We start from the raw sequence: 25,089 nt of genomic DNA, 5'->3' as shown, positions 1-25,089 counted from the left end.
CCTGCATAGCCTGCATTACTGTGACTGTGCCCTCATTGAGGCTGTAATTGTCAATTTACCATGCAGTTCATTTCACTAGCAGGCATTAAAGTGATAGGATGTATAAGAAAAGATGAACCCGTTTAACACACTATACGTACAGTATTTCTGTAAAACAATCATATTACCATTTTATATTTTCAGCATCGGGTAATTTACTACTCTGAACTGTGGCTGTAAACTCAGCAACAAGTCTGTCAGTGGCAGTCTCATTACTGTCTAATTGGCATAAAGAAATATGCTGCAAACAATCCTGTATATTTTATTTGTGATGGTTATAAGGTGTATGGGGGGGGTGGAGGTTGGGGTGTGTTATGGGGGGGTGGAGGTTGGTGTGTGTTATGGTTATGTGTGGGGGGAGGGTGGAGGTTGGTGTGTGCTATGTGTGGGGAGGGGGCTGCTGGCTGCATTTGTGTGAAAGAGATATCTGTGTCTGTGTAGGCGGTCAGTGTGTGTATGTATATATGTGTCAGTGTACTGTATATGTGTCAGTGTACTGTATATGTCAGTATGTGTATGTATATAACTGTATATGTCAGTGTGTGCATGTTTATATGTGCCAGTGTACTGTATTTCAGTGTGTGTATGTATATGTATATATGTGTCAGTGTACTGTATATGTGTCAGTGTACTGTATATGTCAGTGTGTGTATGTATATATGTGTCAGTGTACTGTATATAACTGTATATGTCAGTGTGTGCATGTTTATATGTGTCAGTGTACTGTATGTCAGTGTGTGTATGTATATATGTGTCAGTGTACTGTATATGTCAGTGTGTGCATGTATATATGTGTCAGTGTACTGTATATGTCAGTGTGTGCATGTATATATGTGTCAGTGTGTGCATGTATATATGTGTCAGTGTACTGTATATTAGTGTTCCCTCTAGCTCCGGCAGGAGGCAGGGCGCTGGAGCTAGAGAGGGCGTGGTCATCGAAAAGGGGGCGTGTCTATAAGACGCGTACCCTTTTCGTCACTCTTGGGGGCGTGCCCGGCACTTACGGACACGCCAGGCAGCCCCTAAGCCCTGCAGACAGGGAGAATAGATGCCGGGCGCATGCGCCCGGCGTCTATTCTCCGGCGGTGACCGGGTCACCACACATTTCTTCACCCGCGGGACACTGCAACCCGCGGGTGAAGACAGTTCCCGCAGGCTGTTAGGGCAGGGCGCTTTTTGCCCTCCTTCTGGAGGGCATGGCGCTTTTTGCCTTCCAGAAAGAGGGCAGGGCGCCGCGCCCCGCTAAAACAGCCTAGCGGGAACGCTAGTATATGTCAGTGTGTGTATGTATATATGTGTCAGTGTACTGTATATGTGCCCGTGTACTGTATATGTCAGTGTGTATGTATATATGTGTCAGTGTACTGTATATGTGTCAGTGTACTGTATGTGTCAGTGTACTGTATATGTCAGTGTGTGTATGTGTATATGTCAGAGTGTGTATGTGTATATGTCAGTGTGTATGTGTATATATATATATATATATATATATCAGTGTGTGTACTGTATATGTCAGTGTGTGTATGTGTATATGTCTGTGTGTGTGTGGGTATATATATATATATATATATATATATATGTCAGTGTGTGTGTATATCTGTGTCTGTGCTGAGAGACATTGCAGGGGAAGATGATGGTGTGACAGAGACGATGCAGGGGGGAGCTGATCGCGTAACTGAGAGACGATGCAGGGGGGAGCTGATCGCCTGACTGAGAGACGATGCAGGGGGGAGCTGATCGCCTGACAGAGACGATGCAGGGGGGAGCTGATCGCCTTACTGAGAGACAATGCAGGGTGGGCGGTGATGGTGTGCTGAGAGACGATTAGGTGGGGAGTTGTTGGTGTGCTGAGATTTGACGCAGGGGGGGCGGTGATGGTGTGCTGAGAGACGACGCAGGAGGAGGGGATGGTGTAGCTAAGAAGAGATGACACAGGGAGGGAGATGATGGTGTGGCTAAGAGAGGATGCAGTGAGATGATGGTGTGGCTGAGAGGCGCAGGGGAAGGAAGTTATACAGGGGGAACGAGTCTGGTTGAACCGCTGTTTTATGATTACTTTAACACATAAACAGGCATCTTCCGGACGACGTGACCTACATGAATAGTGAATACCGACTGAAGACGCCATCGTTCCAGGGAGGATACATTTCTTCAGAGGTTCCACATTGTGAGAAACTACCACAAAGGTAAGGTGCATATGGAATGTGAAAAAAGGTGTGTATGGAGCGCTAGTGAAGATCAGGTGACCACGGTGTGTAAATTGTATTTATTAAGACTCTTTATAAAAAATGACAACGTGCACACAGGATACAATGAATGATAAGTATCAAATCACAATAACAGAACAAACGTGGGTAAAGAGCATCTGAGAAGACCTGGAGATGTAATATGGATAAACACAAGGTAGCAGAGACTCCGTCTTAAGCTCCATCTTAGGAGAGGGACTTTCATAGCAGTTCCGTATTACATCTCCAGGTGTTCTCAGATGCTCTTTACCCACGTTTTTTTTATTGTGATTTGATACTTCTCATGTATTGTATCCTGTGTGCGCGTTCTAATTTTTTATAAGAGTTTTAATAAATACAATTTACACATCGTGGTCACCTGATCTTGACTAGCGCTCCATACACACCTTTTTTCTTGTTTATCATATTAGCAGGTGCAGATCCTGCTGTAGGAGCAGCCTGTCATAATCAGGATATACTATCTAGGTGATCAGCGCACTCAAATCTATCTAGCATATGGAATGTAAAGGAATGTGACAAAAAATGGGTGGTGTGTCATGTTGGCATACCCCATTTTCAGTAGCCACACCCCTTCTGGTAGGTGACCACGCCCATATTTTTGACGCGCGCCTTCGGCGCGCAAGATATGTATGGCTGTTTCATGGGTGGGGTTGGGGGGAGTCACCAATCTGAAACTTGCCCTGGGCTCCGATGAACCACGTTACGCCACTGACTGCACAAGCCAGTAAGGAGCTATTAATTCCACAGACTGTTTTTTACTTTTTATGTAGCTAAAAACTTTCTCAATGTTTTTCTAATGTTGCGCCACTTTTTCTGAATGCCCACTTGTTATTCTGAGTCATATCTTTCCTCGCTGCTGCAGTCATGCCCTCATTACAGTTTACAAAACCTGCCAATTACATAGTATCCGGCTAGGGATGTTTAAGCTGTGGAAAATTCTATTTTGACAAGTCTGCACTTTTTAAAATGTAATTTTTTTAATATCTACATCTAGTATATATGGTGAAAGTATTCATCTCCTTAACTGATACTCAACTTGAGTTCTGGCTCTTGCATATAAGGCTTATTTATTGCATCTTCAAACGCATTTAAATTGTGATTTACTAGGGAACATATGAAGTGCTAATATTGGGGGGAGATGCACCACCTGACAATATGGGGGTTACCGCTTCTCCCCCATGTATTAATGTGGGGTTGGGTGGTAAACGACAGGGACGCTATGCACTCCTGTCATTATCGGCACCGATATCTACAAAATAGTGTATCGATTTCGACAGCTACAGCTGTCGTTCCCCTATCACCACAGCAGGGACAGCACTGTCCCTGGCTGCGGCGGCTGCCAGGTACCGGGCTGCAAGTGAGATCTTGCGCATGCCCAGTGGAGCTGGTCTTAGGTAAGATGTACTAGGCTGATGCACTGGCAGGGATTGCTGGAGGGGGGAGATTTCACTCCCCCACTCCGGCAGATGAAATGTTATTACATCTCGTTGGTACTGTTCTTGCTTCGCCTCTGAAAAGAGACGAAGCAGGAAAAGTCATAGCGGCAAGCTACACACAATACATCTCCCCCATTGTAACTTATCCCAAACAATATGAAATAGAACCATATATTTAATGTTTAAGTGCTCTAACGTGACAAAACACACTTTCTGTGGTGCACATACTTGGTAAATGCTATTTAAATTTTAGAATTTTCTACAGGTCATCAATAATGGTCATATTTACTTTATCTGGTGCCAGATTTCTGGTGTCTACAAAGTCTTTGTCGACATTGTGACTGTAGACAAACTGCACCCCAATTTATAGTTTCCAGCAACAGTAAAACAAACTAGGTTATCAAAGTGCTGTAGTCTGATGCCCATTATATATGTTTAATATCCAAATGGTAATGTGGTTAATTCCCCTTTGGGGTGGTGTATTCCAGGACCTGGGGCTATAGTTACTAAAAGTCAGGTTTACAAAGCTGCTGCTGCTAATTTACTGAATGTAGCAGGCATATGCCTTATATCTCTTTACATGAAGTTATTAAACTTTTGCTAAATTTACTAAGTGGATTTGACCCCAGAGTTTAAAATGGTTATGAATTTAATGTTAATGGCGTCTTAAATTTCAGGTTCTTCACCACAGAGAACAATGAACAATGCCGTAACAGGACTTTATTGTGCCCTGTGCCAGCCATGCCCCCTGAGCGAATTAAGTCATATCAAGGGACGGAGCTTTACAGAACCGTCTGGAGCATGCTCCGGATGTTCCGGGAGCAGGGGTGTATCTATAATGGGTTCAGGGTGTGCGGGCAACACGGGCCCCTGGGTCCAGGGGGGCCCCGCACCGCACACCCTGCACCCATAATAATACTTACCTCTCCGGAGTCCAACGTCGGCGCGGGGGTCCGGCGCTGTAAAACGACTGGCCATTTTCCCGGTGACCTGTGCATACACTATAGACTCTGGGCACACTCTAGTGCCCAGAGTCTATAACTCCGGCGCTGGCCGCGCACAGCTCTGCGCTGCCGGGCAGAGAGGAGGGGGCCCGTGTCGGAGACTGCACATGGTCCCCCTCCTCTCTAGAAACGCCCCTGTCCGGGAGGCTGTACATGCTGCAGTGTGCATTTCTGAAGCATCCAATAGATGTGATACTGGCAGGAATGGCACCCTGCTAGCCAGATGCAGGAACAGTAGGGCAGGGACGTTGCTGCCCTCAGGGCTCTGCGCTCAGTGTGCCGGCCCCGCTCACACACACCTAGTTACGGCCCTGGCCAAGAACAAATGACTTGCAAAAAACGTCATTAAATCTCGCCATTTGATTCTTACTTTTTCAATATTAATGTTTGAGTATATCCACCAATAGGCTTATCATTTATCCTGTCTTTCCCTCAAGTTCCCTTTAAGTCACACTGTGTAGCCACAGTCTGATGACACATTGCAAGCATACAATACTGATGATATGACACTTGAGTTGGGTGTGGTGTATGTACAAATATGGATGTGTCCTTAGTTACACATCTTTGCCCTTTGCTGCAGTCATGCTAAAGAGCCCCTCTCTGCGCACCAGGTCCCGTGAGATGCTGCTAGCGCTGGGGAGGAGGGGGGGGGAATACAATAATTTTTTGGGCGCCTTAACTAGTGGTTTACAGAGAAATTCAATTGTTGCTCCGTTTGGGTGCAAGAACCACATACACCAACATTTTTGCTAGCAGCCTCTTGACTAATAATTATTTAGGTCACAGTAACAAAGCCTTAAAAATAGCTTTCAAATGCTTTACTGGTGAATCGTTCCTGAAATATTTCCTTTTATTTAAAGGCCGCAATTCCTTTGTTATAGATGCACCCAGCTGGGCGTCTATACTACAGGCCCCTGATGGAGCAATTCAATTGACTTTAGACACATTTCTTCTCACACCTCAGCAGGCCGAGAGAAGACATGTCCCCCCCCCCCCCCGCAGCTATAGGTGTCCGAACGGAGCAACTAATGAATTGCTACGTCAGACACCTATTCGTATAGACGCCCAGCAGGGGACATCTATAACAATTAAATCGCCCCCCAAAGAGCTCAACTTTGTCAACAAACAAAAACTCATCTGTTCAATACATCACAAAAGTGGTTATGGAAATGTTCAATAAAAATCATTCATAAAAGGAATCCATCCCAAACTGAAGACTATTGGGATGGTGCCTTGTAAGTCACTGACTGCACAAAACATTGCTTTTAGCTGAACCCGTAATGTACAATATACTTTCTTTAGCATAAATAAAAATAATTCAGCTTATCTATCAATGGTGCATATTATCTGCCAAACTTTAGAATAGTTTACTATGGTCTATAATAGTAATACACCTAAGTGAGGAGCATTAAACATTTCCATAGACCAGGGATACTCAAATCAAGTCCTCAAGTACAATTAACAGGCCATGTTTTGTGGATGTCTTTAATCATTCACAGGTGAGTTGATTATTTTTGCTGGGTCAGCAATTTTCCCATCTGCTCCAACAGACAGAAATAGTCAAATATGTCCAGTTGGAGTTGATGATCACTGCCATAAACAGTACAGTGTCTCCACAAGTATGTTAGATCAGCAGCCAGACAGTCTGAACATAAAAGATATCTCTACAATGAATTAAATAGTAGAGATGAGATTGTATCTGAGGTTTGAGAACTGAAGCATATAACCTAAAAGTTCCAGATTAACACAAAGCGTTGTATCAGATATGACAATCACAGTGATTTCTGAATGTCATGTGCACGATAGTGTCTAACCACAATACCCTGTTAGATGCAAGAACACAACATATGATATGAATGTGTCATATTAAATATGTGAAGGGAAACAGCCCCCACCTACAGTAGCATAGTTGGCCACGATTACTCTCCGGCAAGTACTGTGGCCGCAAACACCCTATCCATGGCAAATCGTGCAATAGTGAGCACCTTCTCCACAGTGAGACTGCAATTGCCAGTCACCCTCTCTGTCCTCCAGACCTTGGAGTGTTGTCGCTACCATTTTCAGGCCATGACGCTGCCTGCTTCTGCAATCCCGTACGCACGAAAAATGGCTCTGGTGTCTCACTTCCCACAGCCATTCTGTGGGACCATAGAGTTATTCAGGTAACAATTGAATGATCTGCGACCATTGCTGTGACTTTTTACGCAGATGCTTGGTTTTGTAAAGCCACCGCTGGGCGTCTCGATACATCTCCCGGGTTCTGCAGTATTTGCGTATTTTCGCAGAGCAGCTGTGTACACAGATGAAGCAGCTTTAGTGTACAACGCTTTACCAGGCCCATCTGGCTGCATGCAGGAAGGAAGAGGGCTTATTTGTACGGGATCAGCTGATCGTGTCATTTTTGTTTTCTTGTTTTTGTACGGGCTGCAATTCATGCAAAGCAAATGGGCAGCAGCATATCAATTTTTAAAACACTTGTAAGTTCTAAACCAAGGTTTTTATTGTTTAAAATGTATTTGAAGCTTTTTAACACTTCATGAACTGTCCTGAGATCCGCAACTAGTGTTCCATTCAATTGCTTGAGACTATAAATGGTTATACTCATGTTCTATAATTGTATATGCTCATCTTTCATAAGTGTTAGAAATCCCATTAGAGAATTAGAATGTGATAAACAGCAAAATAGGAATTATACCATGAGGGTGGAGAATATTACAAAATCTTTGGCATAATTTCCACTTATCACTAAATTCAATCTACAGTCTCTCGTCTTATACTTTATTAATATTTTTAGTATTATTCAAGGCCAACTATACAGCATAATGGAGTAAAATAACAGACGCCCTAAACTGTTAACTCAACCCCTTCCATGCTTTTGCACAAGCATAATTCAAAACAAATATAGCTACAAACGGTTGTTGGTATCAATAAAATAGTTGGTTAAATGGGTGATAACACTCCAAAGAGATAAACTCCAGCTATCCCAACCATCATTTAGCTTCGAACTCCACCAAATACACATCTGTGAATGAGAGATTGGATATTTTGGACATGCGACTGTATTGTGCATGGCTCAGCATCTCCCGTAGATGTGTGCGCTCAGCTACAAGGCATGTGCAGTGCAAAAACACGCAAAGTCCATCTGCAGAACTAACTTGCATTCAAATCTTCATCAGCCTCAGGGTCTGATTCAGAGCCGGACGCTATTTGCGCTCGCTCGTTCAGAAAAAAGGGGTGGCTATTCAAATTAACCATTCGCTCTTTGCGGTCTGTTCACGCCTCTATGTCTGAACGAGCAAACAAAACTTGCGGTCGTAATTTTAAAAAAAAAACGCCCCCTGGCCGCTCGCATCATGTCCGCTATTTAATAGATTAATCGAGTACATCGAACAGCGTCTGAACTGCTCGCTATTCTTGTGGTTGGTTTTTCCTACCGCAAACTTGCGAGCAGTTCTGACTATAAAATAACCAAGTGACGTGGTCAATGACGCTGCTGTATTAATTATGCACACCCTTAAAACGCCCGTTTTGACCTTTAAGCACGCCTGCGTTCTGATCTCCCCTCCCCGTTTTCAAGGACCTTCCCCTGTTACCACCCACATACGCCTCCTCCTGTCACTCAAAATAGCAGGCGTTCTCTATTTTGCGAGCACACGATTTTCGGCCGCACTGACTGGTTCGCGCATGCGTACTGCAATCCGTATGCATGCGCAGATGTGCGAACATTGCTCATAACGAACGAGCGGCCGCTTACAAGCGGCTCTGAATGAAGCCCTCAGTGCACTACTTAAAATAAAGCAAAGAACAAACTGAACTGATTTGTGTCTTAAAATACATTCGTAATAAATCAAGGATCACCGGGATTTAACAATATTCATATCCAGGGATAAGGGCTCCAACAGGAGCCCATCCCTGAGATTTGTAAAGCCACGTATCCACTAGCAGATATTAATGAGCGATTGCACGATTACGACATCGTAATCGTGCAATCGCTCATTAATCATGCACTATAATGTCGGAAACGACCAGCGATGTGCAGTTCTGCTGGTCATTTCCGACATCAATCATCGGCTGAACTTGCCGGTTAATCTGCCGATAACAACAGATTGACCATGTTCAGGGATGATGGAGGGTGCCTACACTGAACGACTAATCATTCAGTGTAGGCACTGCAGGGGATGGGGAACGACGGTACGATTACGATGTCGCAATCGTACTGGTGTTACCTCATCTGCTAGAGGCAAAGTGATCGTTAATCCCATCACTTTTGGGTCCCAGCCATGCTACGGCTGCAGATGTGCAGCAGAGAGCTTCGGATCCCTCTCCCAGAAACATTTGCGCTTGATGTTAAGATAGCGTTAGCTACCAGGACCAGGCTCCAGAAAGTGGAACATCTACAATCGACATCGTTGACGTCACAATTAGTCAGCGATCGAGTTGTAGGTGCCAGAACAGAAAGCCGGATGCCCCCACATACTGTCCGGCATACACGCTGGATCCTGGCAATATCCACCTGAGCCAGTCTGACTCTGAAATGTATTTCTCATAAAAAGTGTAAATGTGCATGGCAGGTCTAATACAGGGTTAAATGAACAGTATATAAATCAGAAGAGCATAATTAAGGGGAGGAATGCAATTGGTAACAGGTAACAATTAGAAGAGAAATGACTGACAGGGAAACTATAGAGAGACGATATAAATAACAGCTGAAAGCTGCTAGGTGACTATTACAGTAGTACAGACCAGAGTTTCCACTTACATATTTCCTTGTTGAAATTCACTGTCGTAATTTGCACTTAGTTAAAACTATTATATACATAACATAAAAGCTAATAAAACGAGTACAGAAAAGGAAAAAGAAGCTATAAGGTCATATTAGTAAATTTTTGTCCTGATCAGAGCCAAATTGCCCGGAAAGGTACAGACAGTGGGAATACTACGGACCATGGTCACATTTTCCTGTAATGGAGAAAAATCTGAAAGTGGAAGCACTGGTGCAGGCATGATACCGGCACATACCTCACCTGCTCCAGCTGCTGCAGCCTCTGTGAGCCGGGGAAGTCCGGCCTCCGATCCTATGCAGCCTCTGCCAGGGGAGGTCCGGCCTCCAGTCATATGACGGCGGGGGAGTGTTTACCAGAGGCAGGAAGCGCAGAATAGATGGGGTCCCGCAATCGCCCCCCAACGTACTGGGCGCTCTGCATCCTGCTTGTAGCCGGCAGCAGCGGCAGGAACGTTCTGCTCATAATCGGTAAGTATCGGCTAACCAAATCTCCTGCCAATCCCTTCTAGCTGGTAACATCTGCGGCTGCAGTTCTACTGAGTTTCGGTAATGTTAGGGAGGTAGTGTCAACATAAGAAACAAGTGTGAGATTATCAGTGCAGCACTGCAGCATCAGGACTCTATCACCCATAATGCTCTCCAGGGCGGCAGCGGGTTCTGTGCATGATGGAAGATGTAGTTCATGCAGTGACACTTTCCTCCTTCTCCTGTGTCCTAACAAGTACTGATCATGCATAGTGTCTGTGCTCATGTGTTCGTCCTGACACGTGTCGCTGGGTACACTGTGTACCCAGCTTTACACATTAGACGATTTTTGGCCCAATCTGACTTGTCGTCAAAATTGTCTAATGTCTACCTACTATGTCGGCCTTTGCGTGCTCCAGCGGGGCCGTCAGCCGCATCGTCAGGTCGTCCCTACATATAGCTCAATCTGATGATGCGACTGACGACCCCATGCAGCGGGTGACATCAGGCGGTCGGGCATCGGATCGTCTAATGTGCACCGGTCACCCAATATGTCGACCCATCTGTGTACCCAGCTTAAGCCTTGCAGAGAGTTAAAGTACCAACCAATCAGCTCCTGACACATTATGGGCTGTGGGCAGGATGTACTAAGCCTGAAATGTTGTCCAAACTCCGAAAACCCCTGTTTTTGGAGTTTTGGCCACATTCCCATATGTACCAAGCTCCAGAAATCAATACATTCTGGAGCTTCGACCCGGTGGGCAACTCCATCTGCAGTGGAAGCCTATGGGCTTCTTTTCGCAGTTGCTTCTGAGAAGGATCCATTTGGATCCCTCCCAGTGTCCCCTGCGCCATGCGTGTCATTCTGCACATGTGCAGAAGGACTCCCGGGTCATAAACCTGGAAGTTCTTATATCGCAAAGGACAGCTCTTAACGGTATTGGCAGGATGTACTGCACCCTCAATGTGATGCTTAGTACATCCTGCCCTGTGTTGAAAAATGACAGCTAGGAGCTGATTGGTTTGTACTTTATCTCCACTTTTTCTCTCTCATACTGAGGAAGGTGTTCTGTGCTCCTGATAAGGTACATCTATGCATACCCTCTCCCCTTTTTGAACTTACCCTCCTCCCCTTTTTGATAACCGCTCTCCTCTCCCCTTTTTGACCCCCTCCTCTCTTATTTGTGACCTCCCTTCCATGGTATGAGGCTTATACTGAGGAAGTTGTTCCGTGCCCCGGGGAGGGTACATCCCTATGAATCCCCCTTCCTCTCCCCTATTTTGACCCGCCCTTCCACTGCCCATTTTTTTACACCCCCCTTCCTCTCCACTTTGTGACCCCTTCTTTCCCTACTTTCTCTTTAGTCAACCACACCTCTCTCCCATTGGTGAACCCCCCTCCTCCACTTTGTGACCCCCCTGCCCCTAATCTCTGTTTAGTCTACCCCTCGCCTCTCCCATTGGTCAACCCTCCTCCTCTCCCCTTTGTAAACCCTCCCTCCTCTCCCCTGAGTAAACTTCTATCCCCTGCGTAAACCCTCCTCCCCTTTTCCCATGCCTAAGCCAAACCCCTCCTCTCCCCTGCTTTAACCCACCCTCTCCTCCTGCGCAATCCCTTCCTACTCCTCTCCGTAAACACCTTCCTCCAGCTCTCCCCTGAGTAAATCCACCTAATCTGTCCCTGTGGCAATTCCCCCTCCTCCTCTATCCCTTTGTCAACCCCCTTCCTCCAACACCCCCACCCTCCTCCTCTCCCCTGTGTCAACACCCCACCTTGTCTCCCCTGTGTAAACCCTTCTCCCGTGTCAACCCCCCCCTCCTTTCCTCGTAAACTCCCCTCCTCCTCTCCCCTGTGTAACCCTCAACTCCTCTCCCCTTGTAACCCCCTCTTTCCCCTGTGTAAGGTGATGATGCCGGCTTTGAGAGTGACGTGTATAATAACTCGGCTATTCGGACCCCGCACATCAGGGAGTTGGCGGACAGAAGCCTTATCTTCAACAACGCATTTACCTCTGTCAGTAGCTGTTCCCCCAGCAGGGGTGCCCTCCTCACAGGCCTGCCTCAGGTGAGCGCCTTACCTACTTATTCATCATCATCAATAATAGTGTGTCTGTTTAACATTTATCATGTATTTAATATTACTCTACAAGAGCTGAATCAGGTGCTCTGTATATGAATTGTGTGCTTTGTGACCATTCTTTACTACACGCCCCCCTGCAGCATCCTGCTCTCTATTTACTGTTACTGTGCATTATATGTTGTTACAGTCCGCACATTCAGGTAGATAGTTACTAGTCACTAGGGTACAAACAATCATGGTGCTTGCTAGGTGTACTCCAATGCCAACAAGAAAGCAGACAGTGAATTTTCTCCTTTTCTACTTCAGGGTCCATAGGGTATCCACAGGATACCTTGGGGTATAGGTGTGACGTCAGTCATCGGGCACCATAGAGTTAAGCTTTCAGCCTCCCAGGATGCACTAGGGTCCCCCTCCTATACCCCGCCCCCGAGCCAAGGCACCCCAGTTTAGTTTGGTGCCCGGCCGGAGTCGGGTGCACCTGTTGGAGTGGGGGCTAAGAAGAGCCCCTGAAGTTTTCCTGCATGCAGCTGTGGCTGCACATCTGGATGTACAGCATGGACAGTCAGTCCTGACGTCCATGCTGTCTTCTCTACACCCCCGCCGGTACCAGAACGCCGGTACCGATCCGGGGATGCTGGCGAGCATCTGGGGTCACAGCTAGCGGTGACCCCAGATGTTCCGGACCATGGCCGGAATCAAGGGGGACAGCAAGGTAAGCAGCGGGGTCCCGCGGTGGGTCCCCGCTGTTACATGGTCCAGAGTCCCCAGGCAGGGGGCTCCCTGGGGACTGGCTGCAGCGTGGAGCCAGGTATGTAACCTGCGCTTCCACTACCCCCCTGGGACAGCGGACCGCAGCAGAGCGGTAGCGCTGCAGCGTCCCGGGGGTTAAATGCATGCCAGGGGAGCGCGCCTTCCCTGTCTCACAGCCGGCGCTTCCCCCGCTGCACACAGCCCTCTCTGCACACTGCCGACTGGCCCTGTGGCAGCGCTCCTCCCCCTGGCCAGCCTCCTCTCTGCTCCTCGGCGGCCATCTTCCTGAATGGTGAACGCTGCTGAAAGCCTGGACGGGGCATCGTGGTCTGGGTCCCCCCGCATACCTCTCCTCCGCTGTGGTCAGGTCTGTGTATGCAGCGCTGTGTCCTACCAGACTCTGTGTCTGCGTAGTTGAGTGATCAGCGCTGGTTAGTGCAGGAATTGATTTTCTTTGCATTGTATGTGACTGTGCTAGCGCTGCTGCCTGTATCTTCTATTCTGACTGTCAGCTTTATTACTGTCCCTGTTCTTTCTGATAAGCCCTTGCGGTGCGGTGCTGCAGGGTGGTCTCTCGCCTCTTTAAAATACAATTGGTGAGAGGGGCCACATACTTGGTACCATCATGTCTGAAAGTGATTTTCCTCTCCGGCTACAGTGTTCTACGTGTAAAGTACCTTTAGCGTAGGGGGAGGGTAGCGCGGAGGGCCTCTGCCGGCAGTGTTTGTCAATGGCGCGGCCTATTACGGTTACAGCACTGGTACAGGAGCCGCCCTGGGCTTGTTTCGCTCAGGCGCTTACAACCTTAGTGGGCCAGTTAGCTCCGCAGCCCGCGTTTACGCAGATGGGTTTGTCCCAGCAGTCAGTGGTGTCGTCACCCATGCAGGGTTTCCCAAGACAATTGGTGGTACCCCGCAGTCTCCCTATTTCCCCTCTCCCGGTTTCTCAGGAGCCGGCGTGGGTTAACTCCCTGACGAGTTCTGTACAGCACTTGTCGGATGTGTTGCAGGGGGAGGCTGTGATGCGGCCACATTAACGGCCGGTGGCGTCTCTGTCGGCTCCTTATGAGGATGACGAAGGGACATCTGATGATGGGGAGATTCTGGATCCTTACGATCAGGAACCTCTCCATACTAAGGACGCTGACGCTAGGTCCAAGGTGTATATTCCTGGACTTATTCGGGCAGTCCGCACAGCCTTGGTGATTGAGGACGAAGTTCCCCCAGCTGCTAAATCCAAGTATGCCTTTTTAAGGATGTGAAGGGTGACGCCACAGTCTTTCCTCTTTCGGGTCAGTTAGTGGACCATTTAGAGGAGGCGTGGAAACAGCCTGGCAAGCGATACCAGCCGCAGAGGCACCTGGCGGTGGCTTATCCGTTCGCGGATAATTATTTTGCTAAGTGGGAATCCCCTCCACAGGTGGCTTCTCATGTGAAACGTCTTGTCCGTAGTGCCACATTGCCGATGCCATCCATGTCCTCCCTTAAGGATGCTACGGACCGCAAGGTGGAGATCTGCCTGAAGTCCGCTTATTCCCTTGCGGGTGGGGCAGCGCGGCCGGCTATGGCCATTTGCTGGGTTGCCAGAGCGATGGAGCACTGGGCGGATTCATTGGAGGCGTCCTTTGATTCCGACTGTCCAGCCGAACAGACGGAGTTGATTGGTAATCTCCGTGATTCGGCCACTTATATCAACGAGGCGGCCTTAGACATTAGTACCCTGGTGTCTCGAATTTCTTCAGCAGCGGTGGCTGCTCGTCGCACCTTATGGTTGCGATCCTGGAAGGCGGACGCTGATTCCAAAAAGGGTTTGGAGGTGTTACCCTTTAACGGAGAAGTTGTCTTCGGTCCAGATCTGGACAAGATTGTGGCGACGCTGGCGGCAGCCAAATCGGCATGTCTCCCGTCGGCCGCTGTTCCTTCTGGTTCAGGACCATCGTCCTTTCGGTCGTCTAGGGCCCAGGGCAGGCCCAAACCACAGTCTTTTCCCCGACAAGCTGGTCCCAAGAAATCGGCCAAGCCCCGGAAGCAGGCATGGAGTACCAGACGTCCGGCCCCTAAGCCTGATGACAAGCCTGCGGCCTGACGGTCCGAGCCTCCCTTTGGGGGATCCCAAAGTGGGAGGCCGCCTGCTGCAGTTCGCCCAGTGTTGGTCGGTCACCACGACAGACACTTGGGTTCTCGAGGTGGTCTCCCACGGGTACGCCCTCTCTTTCCGGCACAGACCCCCGGCTCGATTCTTCACCACGGGTCTACCATCAGACCGGAACAAGACCACGGAGCTGCGGAAAGTCTTGCACACTATGCTGCAGGTTGGAGTTATAGTGCCTGTTCCATTCTCCCAGAGGGGCCAGGGTTTCTATTCCAATCTTTTTTTGGTGCAGAAACCCAATGGGTCGTATCGTCCGATTCTCAACCTCAAAGTTCTCAACAAGTCTTTGCGGGTGCTGAAGTTTCGGATGGAGACCCTACGGTCCATCATTCTGGCGCTGGAACCTGGGGACTACATGGTGTCATTGGACATACAGGACGCTTACCTGCATGTCCCTATTCTTTTGCGCCATCAACAGTTCCTCAGGTTTGCAATCCGCAGCGACCACTTTCAGTTTCGGGCGTTACCTTTTGGCCTGGCGACAGCACCGCGTGTGTTCACCAAGGTGATGGCGGTCATGGCGGCTTCTCTGCGGCTGCAGGGAGTCCGCATGTTGCTGTACTTGGACGACCTTTTATTAGTGGCAGGATCTCCGGAGCTCCTTCTACGCCACTTGGACCTGACCATTGCGCTACTGCAACGGCACGGCTGGTTAATAAACTGGCAGAAGTCCACTCTAATCCCGTCTCGGCGGATTCTGCACCTCGGAGCCTTATTGGACTAGGGACAGCAAAGGATCTTTGTGACGGGGGAAAAGATCTCTGCTTTACAGTCGAGGGTGCGCAGTTGTCTGCACAGCCGCCGGGTGTCTCTACACTTGGCGATGAGGTTACTGGGCTCCATGGTGTCGGTGTTCGACATGGTGGAATATGCCCAGTTTCACTCCAGACCTCTGCAGCACCTGATCCTGTCCAAGTGGAACGGGCTGCCTCAGTCTCTGAAGTCCCAGACGATAGTGCTCACCCCGGAGGTTCGCCTGTCCCTTGCCTGGTGGTTGCAGACGACCCATCTCAGCAAGGGACGTCCGTTCTGGGTACCAAATTGGGTCCTGTTGACAACGGACGCCAGTCTTCGGGGCTGGGGAGCAGTTTCGGGTCCACACTTGTTCCAGGGCAGGTGGACGCCGACAGAAGCGGAGCTTCCAATAAATATCTTGGAACTCCGTGCGGTCTTCAATGCTCTCCAGCAGGCACATCGGGTTCTCCAGGGTCGCCCGGTGCAGGTCCAGTCGGACAACGCTACCACCGTGGCCTACATAAACAGGCAAGGAGGAACCCGAAGTCGGGCGGCTCTCGTAGAGGTGTCTCGGATCCTGGTATGGGCGGAGCGCAATCTTCCGGCCATATCAGCGGTCTTCATCCCGGGAGTGCTAAATTGGGAGGCGGACTTTCTAAGTCGCCAGGACGTTCATCCGGGGGAATGGTCCCTGCACCCGGACGTTTTTCAACTGCTGGTGGACAGGTGGGGTCTTCCAGAGATCGACCTCATGGCGTCCCGGCACAACAACAAGTTGCCGGTGTACGGGTCTCGCACAAGAGACGAAGAGGCGTCTCTGGTGTATGCTCTGTCCGTCCGGTGGACGTTCCGGTTCGCATACCTGTTTCCTCCGGTTTCCCTTCTTCCATGGGTAATCCGGAAATTCAAACAGGAAGGAGGGACGCTCCTGTTGATAGCTCCCGCGTGGCCCAGACGGCACTGGTTCTCGGACCTTCAGGGTCTGTCCGTGGACAGTCCTCTGCGGTTGCCGCTACGACTGGACCTTCTGTCGCAGGGTCCTTGTCTTCACCAGGACCTGACTCGGCTGTCTTTGACGGCGTGGCTGTTGAGACAGCCATGTTGAGGTCCAGGGGGTTTTCCAGCTCTGTTGTGCGTACCATGTTACGAGCTCGGAAACCGTCTTCCGCGAGAATATACCATCGCATGTGGCATACGTTCTTCCAGTGGTGTCGACCGAGAGGTTATGCACCACGGGAGTTTCGTCTGTCTAGGATACTCGCCTTCCTACAAGCGGGACTAGATCATGGGCTTCGCCTTGCTTCTTTGAAGGTACAGGTTTCGGCCCTGTCTGTCTGGTTTCACCGTAGGATTGCTACAATCCCGGATGTGCGCACCTTTATGCAAGGTGTTCTCCGCATTCAGCCGCCTTTTGTTCCACCTGTGGCGCCTTGGGATTTGGCTGTGGTCCTGAGGGCTCTCCAGGGACCGCCGTTTGAACCACTGGGCTCAGTGGATCTTAAATGGCTAACAGCTAAGACTGTTTTCCTTCTGGCCATAGCTTCGGCCAGACATGTTTCTGATTTAGGGGCTCTTTCTTGTAGACACCCTTTCTTGATTTTTCATGGGAACAGGGCAGTGCTCCGCACTCGGCCTGAATTTCTTCCCAAAGTTGTTTCCCAGTTTCATGTTAACGAGGAAATAGTTGTTCCGGCCTTTAACTCACCTGGTCTTTCAGTGGGTGAGGCCACTTTGGATGTTGTGCGGGCCTTAAGGACTTATGTTGACCGCACTTCTTCGTTTAGGAAGTCGGACGCCTTGTTTGTCCTCTATGGCTTCCGTAAAAAGGGTTGGCCTGCTTCAAAGCAAACTTTGGCAGCTTGGATCCGTATGGCTATTTCTGAAGCTTATCTTCATGAAGTTCTGCCGGTTCCTCCTTCTTTGAAGGCTCATTCCACTAGGTCTGTGGGTCCTTCGTGGGCAGCTCGACGTGGTGCCTCTGCAGTCCAGATCTGCAAGGCTGCTACGTGGTCCTCTGTCCATACCTTCGTGAGGTATTACATGTTTGACACCTTCGCCTCTCAGGATGCTTCCTTCGGGCGGCGGATTCTCCTTTCAGCACAGGAGCGTCCCCACCCTTAAAGGATACTGCTTTGGGACATCCCCAAGGTATCCTGTGGATACCCTATGGACCCTGAAGTAGAAAATATGAGATATGGTAAGAACTTACCTTTGTTATCTCTATTTCTACGAAGTCCATAGGGTTCCACAGGACTCCCGCCCTGTCGCACCTGTGTTGCAGATGGGCTTTGTTCTGGTCACCGGTTTTTCCGTCTCCCTCTGGTGAGAGTGTGATTCTTGTGTGTATCCAGATCTTCTTTCTCTCTCTTCCTTCTCCTCCTCCGGCCTATGGCTTGGTAACTAACTGAGGTGCCTTGGCTCGGGGGCGGGGTATAGGAGGGGGACCCTAGTGCATCCTGGGAGGCTGAAAGTTTAACTCTATGGTGCCCGATGACTGACGTCACACCTATACCCCAAGGTATCCTGTGGAACCCTATGGACTTCGTAGAAATAGAGATAACAAAGGTAAGTTCTTACCATATCTCATATTTTTAAAATAGTGAAGTTAGCTTAGACCAGGGGCGGCCAGACTTTTGGACTCTGATCTACTCTAAAGCCGTGTTTCCACTTGACGATTAAAGTGAGCGATTGAACGATTCCGACATCAATCTTTCAATCGCTCATTAATCGTTCAGTAATCGTGCAATTTAATGTTGAAAACAACCAGCAATGTGCACTCCTGCTGGTCGTTTTCGACATCAATTATTGACTGAACATGCTGGTCAATTTTCCGATAACGAAAGATTGGCCATGTTTGGGGATGAGGGAGGGTGCCTACACTGAATGACATATTGTTCAGTGTAGGCACTATACAGGATGAGGAATGACAGTACGATTACAATGTTGTAATCGGCATGTGGATACGCACCTTAAATGATGAAAATCTTTCAGGATCTGCTAAGAAGGGACATTTGTGCATTCCTATGGTGTGTCCCGAAAAAGGGTATGGCCATGCGGAAAGGGGTGTGGTGAAAAAGTTTTGCCTATTGCTGCTTTTCGCCTGTTTGCATTTTATCTCCAAATTCAATTACGGGACCAATTCGCCTAAGCGGAAACTCAATGCACTGAAATAGGGAGGAAAAGTTTCTCCAATGAATGGTAGGCGGAAAAAAGTGCAAAATCTCTATTTTGGGGTGCAAATATGGGGAATTGACTCAACCCTTTTGACGCCTCACATCGATGACATCATCAGCGGCAGCCGGAGAGGGCATAGGCTAGGAGGAGCAGACGGAAGAGGAGAGGAAGGTAAGCAGAAAAACCGTGCTTAAGTCTGAAAGGGGTCTCGACCAAATACCTGGGAATTTGCACAGGAGAAATTGCCGGCTCTGAGCAGGAAATTTTCCGGGTTGTATGTTGTGCTTACATGTCACCCTTAGGGTCAGTTATGTGGTGGTTGTTAAGACTGTGCTTCTTTTCTCCACATATTTTTTTATTTGGCAGTCATTAGCACTGGTTTTGCCTATCACACTGACTAAAAATAATTGTATTTGGTACTGGACCACCAACCTGAGGCAGGGCCGGATTTATCGCTAGGCAACCTAGGTGCCCGACTAGGGCCCGGCGGGTCCCATGGGGCCCTTGGAGGGGGCCCCCCAAAATCCGACCCTGATCATCTGGGAAGCTCAGTTGAGGACATACCGGCCGTACAACTGGTGCATTGCACTGGTGCCCACCGTGCCCGCTGCAATGATAGCAGTGATAATAATGAGTCACACTGACTCATTACACTGCGCCCGGCCATAACAATGAAGGAGGAGACGGTCCGGCATGCCTCTTCTCCTCCCCTATCGTCTCCTTTCCTCCCCTCCTCTTACCTCATCCTCTCTGTGGTGAGGTGGCCGGTGTCTGGGGGGCGGGGGCAGCGTGGTCTGAGTAGGCTTAGGCTGCTCCGGTGCCCATTCCTCTCCCGCCACCACCCAGGGGTCCGACGTGACAAACTAGTGACCGACCTAGGTATGAAACTCAGAGGAGGGTCCCTCTCCCCCTCTCCCTCTCCTCCTCCCACTGCTTCTCAATATCACGGTCACTCTCTGTTACCCTCACCCACTGCCGTGGGGCATATTGTGAAATACATATATATTATCCTTCATGTTCAATTCTACTGTTCTTCTTAACATTTCACAATACCGTATATGCTCGAGTATAAGCCGACCCGAATATAAGCCGAGGTACCTACTTTTACCCAAAAAAACTGGGAAAACTTATTGACTCGAGTATAAGCCTAGTGTGGGAAATGGCAGCAGCTGGTAGTGCCCCCAGTAGTAATTCCCCCTGGTTGTGCCCCCAGTAGTAATTCCCCCTGGTTGTGCCCCCAGTAGTAATTCCCCCTGGTTGTGCCCCCAGTAGTAATTCCCTCTGGTTGTGCCCCCAGTAGTAATTCCCTCTGGTTGTGCCCCCAGTAGTAATTCCCTCTGGTTGTGCCCCCAGTAGTAATTCCCTCTGGTTGTGCCCCCAGTAGTAATTCCCTCTGGTTGTGCCCCCAGTAGTAATTCCCTCTGGTTGTGCCCCCAGTAGTAATTCCCTCTGGTTGTGCCCCCAGTAGTAATTCCCTCTGGTTGTGCCCCCAGTAGTAATTCCCTCTGGTTGTGCCCCCAGTAGTAATTCCCTCTGGTTGTGCCCCCAGTAGTAATTCCCTCTGGTTGTGCCCCCAGTAGTAATTCCCTCTGGTTGTGCCCCCAGTAGTAATTCCCTCTGGTTGTGCCCCCAGTAGTAATTCCCTCTGGTTGTGCCCCCAGTAGTAATTCCCTCTGGTTGTGCCCCCAGTAGTAATTCCCCCTGGTTGTGCCCCCAGTAGTAATCCCTCCTGGTAGTGCAGCCAGTGGTAGTCCCCCCCCCCTTTCAGTGCCTCCAGTGGTAGTCCCCCCCCTTTTAGTGCCCCCAGTGGTAATCCCCCCTTTTAGTGCCCCCTGTAGTAATCGCCCCCTGGTAGTGCCCCCTGTAGTAATCGCCCCCTGGCAGTGCCCCCTGTAGTCCCTCCCAGTAGAGAGAGATGTGATAAGAATAAAAAAAAAAAAATCACTTACCTGAAACCCCCGCTCCTGGTCCCGGCGCTATCCGCTCCTCCGGCCGCTTTGCATGGGAGAGACGTCGTCATGACGACGTGTCTCCCATTACCCACTGCGGGAGCCGAAAGATGGCTCCCGCAGTGGGAGCAGCAGCAGCCGCTGAGAGTCTGACAGACTCTCAGCGGCTGCTGATTACAGCAAACACACAGCTGCCGGCCCCGGCGGCTGTGTGTTTGTGCTGTGTAGCGCTGACCGAACTCCATCCGGTCAGCGCTACACTTCACTCGAGTATAAGCCTAGGGGGTACTTTTTCAGCACAAAAAATGTGCTGAAAAACTTGGCTTATACTCGAGTATATACGGTAATACTTCATTATTTAAGCATGCAATAATACAGACAGATTGATATTTATTTGCTTTCACTACTGTTAGGGCCAATAAAAGTTTTCCCTTTGTAGAGGAACAGGCCCTTATACTGGGTGAAAATGTCCATGATACAATGCAATGTAACAGTCCTAAAAAAGCAGTTTTAACCTTTACAACCCGAGCTGTATTTGAGGACCGTTGTGTGCACAAAGGGGGGCCTTAAATGTGCAGAAACAGTCTACTGTTGCAGCACTGTCATATACTTCAAATGCACCAGTCTCATGAAATATTATCTTTCACCAAATAGTAGGATACAGCTTCCCCTATGATGAATAGCATAAACTAGAACACTTGGTCTCTCAGGCACAAATTATTATTTTTATAATTTTTTCAAATACCCATGCGAAAATGTGGAAATAAATGGGTAAATCCAAGAAAAAATAAAAACTTATAAAACTTTTATCGTGTAATTTTATGCAAATAAAATGATAAAAGCAAAACAAAATTAGAAAAAAATAAAACTAGGTCAACAAAACAAAAATTAAAATGTAAACAAATTTGTAAAATTAAACTGTTTTTTTTTTTTTTGTTAATTTCAAATGGGAAAAATTTAAAACAAAATTAGAAAAAAAATAACCTCCTTTATAAATAATAGTCCCCTTACTCTTTTTCACACAAATGTTGACGTTGTCAAACCCCTCTGGTGGATTTCCTCCATTGTTTCTGGTCTTGCTCATTACTACATCAATTTTGGATGGCGATTAGGAAGTTCTCTCTTGATGACCAATACCACTTTCAGACAGAAAATGGCAAAAAACCCGCCTTTTACCTGGTATTTGCGTGTCGGGTTGTTTTGCCGGTCCCTGTCTATACCCTCCCAGACAGAAATCCAAATTACCGGGTCGTACATTTCTACCTGGTCATTTGTTGATTAACACTGGTATTTCTTCTGTCTGAAAGGGTCAACCCAGGTCTAAATTCCCGGGTCCCCGACCCCTGGTAAATTCCTTGGTCGAAGTCCAGGGAATTTCAACCCGGGTTGACCCTTTCAGAAAGAAATCAAACTTCAAATTATCGGGTAGAAATGTATGACCTGGTAATTTGGTTTCTGTCTGAAAAGGGTATTGGTAAACTGTATCCCATTCACAGCAGAATGGGTTATATTTGGGTTCATACCCACCACACAAAGAGCTGCAAGGGGATGTAAAAAGCTGCTCTTGGCTATTAGTGCTGCTGCTCGAAAAGTTATTTATAAAATTGGATTTCAGCTTCTCCTTCATTGCGATTTTTCAAAATAAATTATTCTATATTTTCAATATGGATTGGATAGAAACCTCACTGAATAATTCACGATTTTTTTGACATGTGGGAGAGCTACATCTCCACTTTGCCTGGGAAATTTCAGGACAGAATCGAGGATGCTTTGAAAAATACCATGTGGCATGAGCAACTGCGACTTTTGGGAGACCTTCCCTTTTATGTTGATTTGTATTTATTTATTACCAATTATTTATATAGCGCACACATATTCCGAAGCGCTATATTCTACTCATTATAGATGGTCACTTCTGTACATAAATATGTAGCTTCGACATTTTTCTCCTGTTACGAGATATTCAATTGTTTGAATTTTTATTCAAAGCCATGCAATTGTAATACTTATATTGCATATTGAATTATGTATCGCTGACACTTTTGGTGCTTTACACAATAAAATGTATTTGAAAAAAATAAGTAGTCCCCTTACTAACTTTGTCATAGTTGCTATAAATCTTCTTTCACATATGCAAGTTACAGCTTTGCAGGGGCTGGCAACTTTTAGCCTGAGGGCAAATGCATGCAGGCGGCCCTGGCAGAGGAGTAGCGTGTAGCCAGGGTGCCCGAAAGAACGTGCGTGCTACGGCGCCCCCCCCCACCCACAAGTGTTTTAGGGAGGAGGCGGGCCCATATGGGATTAATGTAAGCTAAAAATAAAGATTAGGGGCAGCCCCCTGTCGTAGTGCCCATATGCAGTGCCACCCTGTGCCACAGGAGGACACCCTTATGCAGGCCTCGAGTAGTGCCCCCAGTAGTGATCCTCCCTATGCAGTGCCCCTTGTGCCCCCAGTAGTAAGCCCCTTATATAGTGCCCCCAGTAGTGGTAACCCTTATGCAGTGCCCCTTAAATAGTGGCCCCAGTTGTAGTCTTCCCCCTATGCAGTACCCCCACTATTGCCCTTTATATAGAGCGCCCAGCAGTGGTCCCTCGATGCAGTGCCCCCAGTGGTAGTCCCCTCCCCCCTATGTAGTGCCCCTAGTAGTAGTCCCCTCCCCCCTTTGCAATGCCCCTAGTAGTAGTCCCCTTGTAGTAGTCCCCCCCTTGTAGTGCCCCCAGTAGTAGTAGTCCTGCCCTTGTAGTGCCTCCAGTAGTAGTAGTCCCCCCACTTGTAGTGCCCGCAGTAGCAGTAGTCCCCCCCCTTGTAGTGCCCCCAGTAGTATTCCCCCCCTTGTAGTGCTCCCAGGAGTCCCCCCCCCCCTTGTAGTGCTCCCAGGAGTCCCCCCCCCCTTGTAGTGCTCCCAGGAGTCCCCTCCCCCCTTGTAGTGCTCCCAGGAGTCCCCTCCCCCCTTGTAGTGCTCCCAGGAGTCCCCCCCCCCCTTGTAGTGCTCCCAGGAGCCCCCCCCCCTTGTAGTGCTCCCAGGAGTCCCCCCCCTTGTAGTGCTCCCAGGAGTCGTCCCCCCCCTTGTGCTCCCAGGAGCCCCCCCCTGTAGTGCTCCCAGTATTCCCCACCCTGTAGTGCTCCCAGTATTCCCCCCCCCCCCTGTAGTGCTCCCAGTATTCCCCCCCTTGTAGTGCCCCCAGTAGTAGTAGTCCTGCCCTTGTAGTGCCTCCAGTAGTAGTAGTCCCCCCCCTTGTGGTGCTCCCAGGAGTCCCCCCCCCTTGTGGTGCTCCCAGGAGTCCCCCCCCCCTTGTAGTGCTCCCAGGAGTCCCCCCCCCCCGTAGTGCTCCCAGGAGTCCCCCCCCCCCCGTAGTGCTCCCAGGAGTCCCCCCCCCTTGTAGTGCTCCCAGGAGTCATCCCCCCCCCCCTTGTAGTGCTCCCAGGAGTCATCCCCCCCCCCTTGTAGTGCTCCCAGGAGTCATCCCCCCCCCCTTGTAGTGCTCCCAGGAGTCATCCCCCCCCCCCTTGTAGTGCTCCCAGGAGTCATCCCCCCCCCCTTGTAGTGCTCCCAGGAGTCATCCCCCCCCCCTTGTAGTGCTCCCAGGAGTCATCCCCCCCCCCTTGTAGTGCTCCCAGGAGTCATCTCCCCCCCCCCCCCTTGTAGTGCTCCCAGGAGTCTCCCCCCCTTGTAGTGCTCCCAGGAGTCTCCCCCCCTTGTAGTGCTCCCAGGAGTCATCCCCCCCCCCTTGTAGTGCTCCCAGGAGTCATCCCCCCCCCCTTGTAGTGCTCCCAGGAGTCCCCCCCCCCTTGTAGTGCTCCCAGGAGTCCCCCCCCCCCTTGTAGTGCTCCCAGGAGTCATCCCCCCCCCTTGTAGTGCTCCCAGGAGTCTCCCCCCCTTGTAGTGCTCCCAGGAGTCTCCCCCCCTTGTAGTGCTCCCAGGAGAACCCCCCCCCCCCTTGTAGTGCTCCCAGGAGTCCCCCACCCCCTTGTAGTGCTCCCAGGAGTCCCCCACCCCCTTGTAGTGCTCCCAGGAGTCCCCCACCCCCTTGTAGTGCTCCCAGGAGTCCCCCCCCCCCTTGTAGTGCTCCCAGGAGTCATCCCCCCCCCTTGTAGTGCTCCCAGGAGTCCCCCCCCCCCTTGTAGTGCTCCCAGGAGTCCCCCCCCCCCTTGTAGTGCTCCCAGGAGTCATCCCCCCCCCCCTTGTAGTGCTCCCAGGAGTCTCCCCCCCTTGTGCTCCCAGGAGTCTCCCCCCCCTTGTAGTGCTCCCAGGAGAACCCCCCCCCCTTGTAGTGCT

General features: G+C 49.4%; 2 protein-coding genes across 7 annotated transcripts in view; one reads left to right on the top strand and one right to left on the bottom strand.

Moving 5' to 3' along the window:
* SLC26A11 (solute carrier family 26 member 11) overlaps positions 1-9,994 on the bottom strand; it is a 47,036-nt gene extending 37,042 nt beyond the window's left edge. For 2 of the 6 annotated variants that reach the window (XM_088482653.1, XM_088482656.1), the window contains exon 1: positions 9,750-9,994. The gene's annotated coding sequence lies outside the window, so the exon portion shown is untranslated. Of the gene's footprint in view, positions 1-9,484; positions 9,604-9,744 lie in introns of those variants that run through there. The other 4 variants (XM_088482654.1, XM_088482659.1, XM_088482658.1 and 1 more) reach the window with 4 other exon arrangements.
* SGSH (N-sulfoglucosamine sulfohydrolase) overlaps positions 9,781-25,089 on the top strand; it is a 53,068-nt gene continuing 37,759 nt past the window's right edge. The window contains exons 1-2 of the mRNA XM_088482660.1: positions 9,781-9,976; positions 11,878-12,038. Coding sequence (XP_088338786.1) covers positions 9,886-9,976; positions 11,878-12,038 — 252 coding nt within the window. The 5' untranslated portion in view covers positions 9,781-9,885. The remainder of the gene's footprint in view (positions 9,977-11,877; positions 12,039-25,089) is intronic.

This window comes from Taudactylus pleione, unplaced genomic scaffold (assembly GCF_031769625.1).
Source record: "Taudactylus pleione unplaced genomic scaffold, aTauple2 ptg000290l, whole genome shotgun sequence".
Lineage (NCBI taxonomy): Eukaryota > Metazoa > Chordata > Amphibia > Anura > Myobatrachidae > Taudactylus > Taudactylus pleione.
Note: the sequence above shows the minus strand (reverse complement) of the source record. Positions and strands in the feature narration are given on the sequence as shown.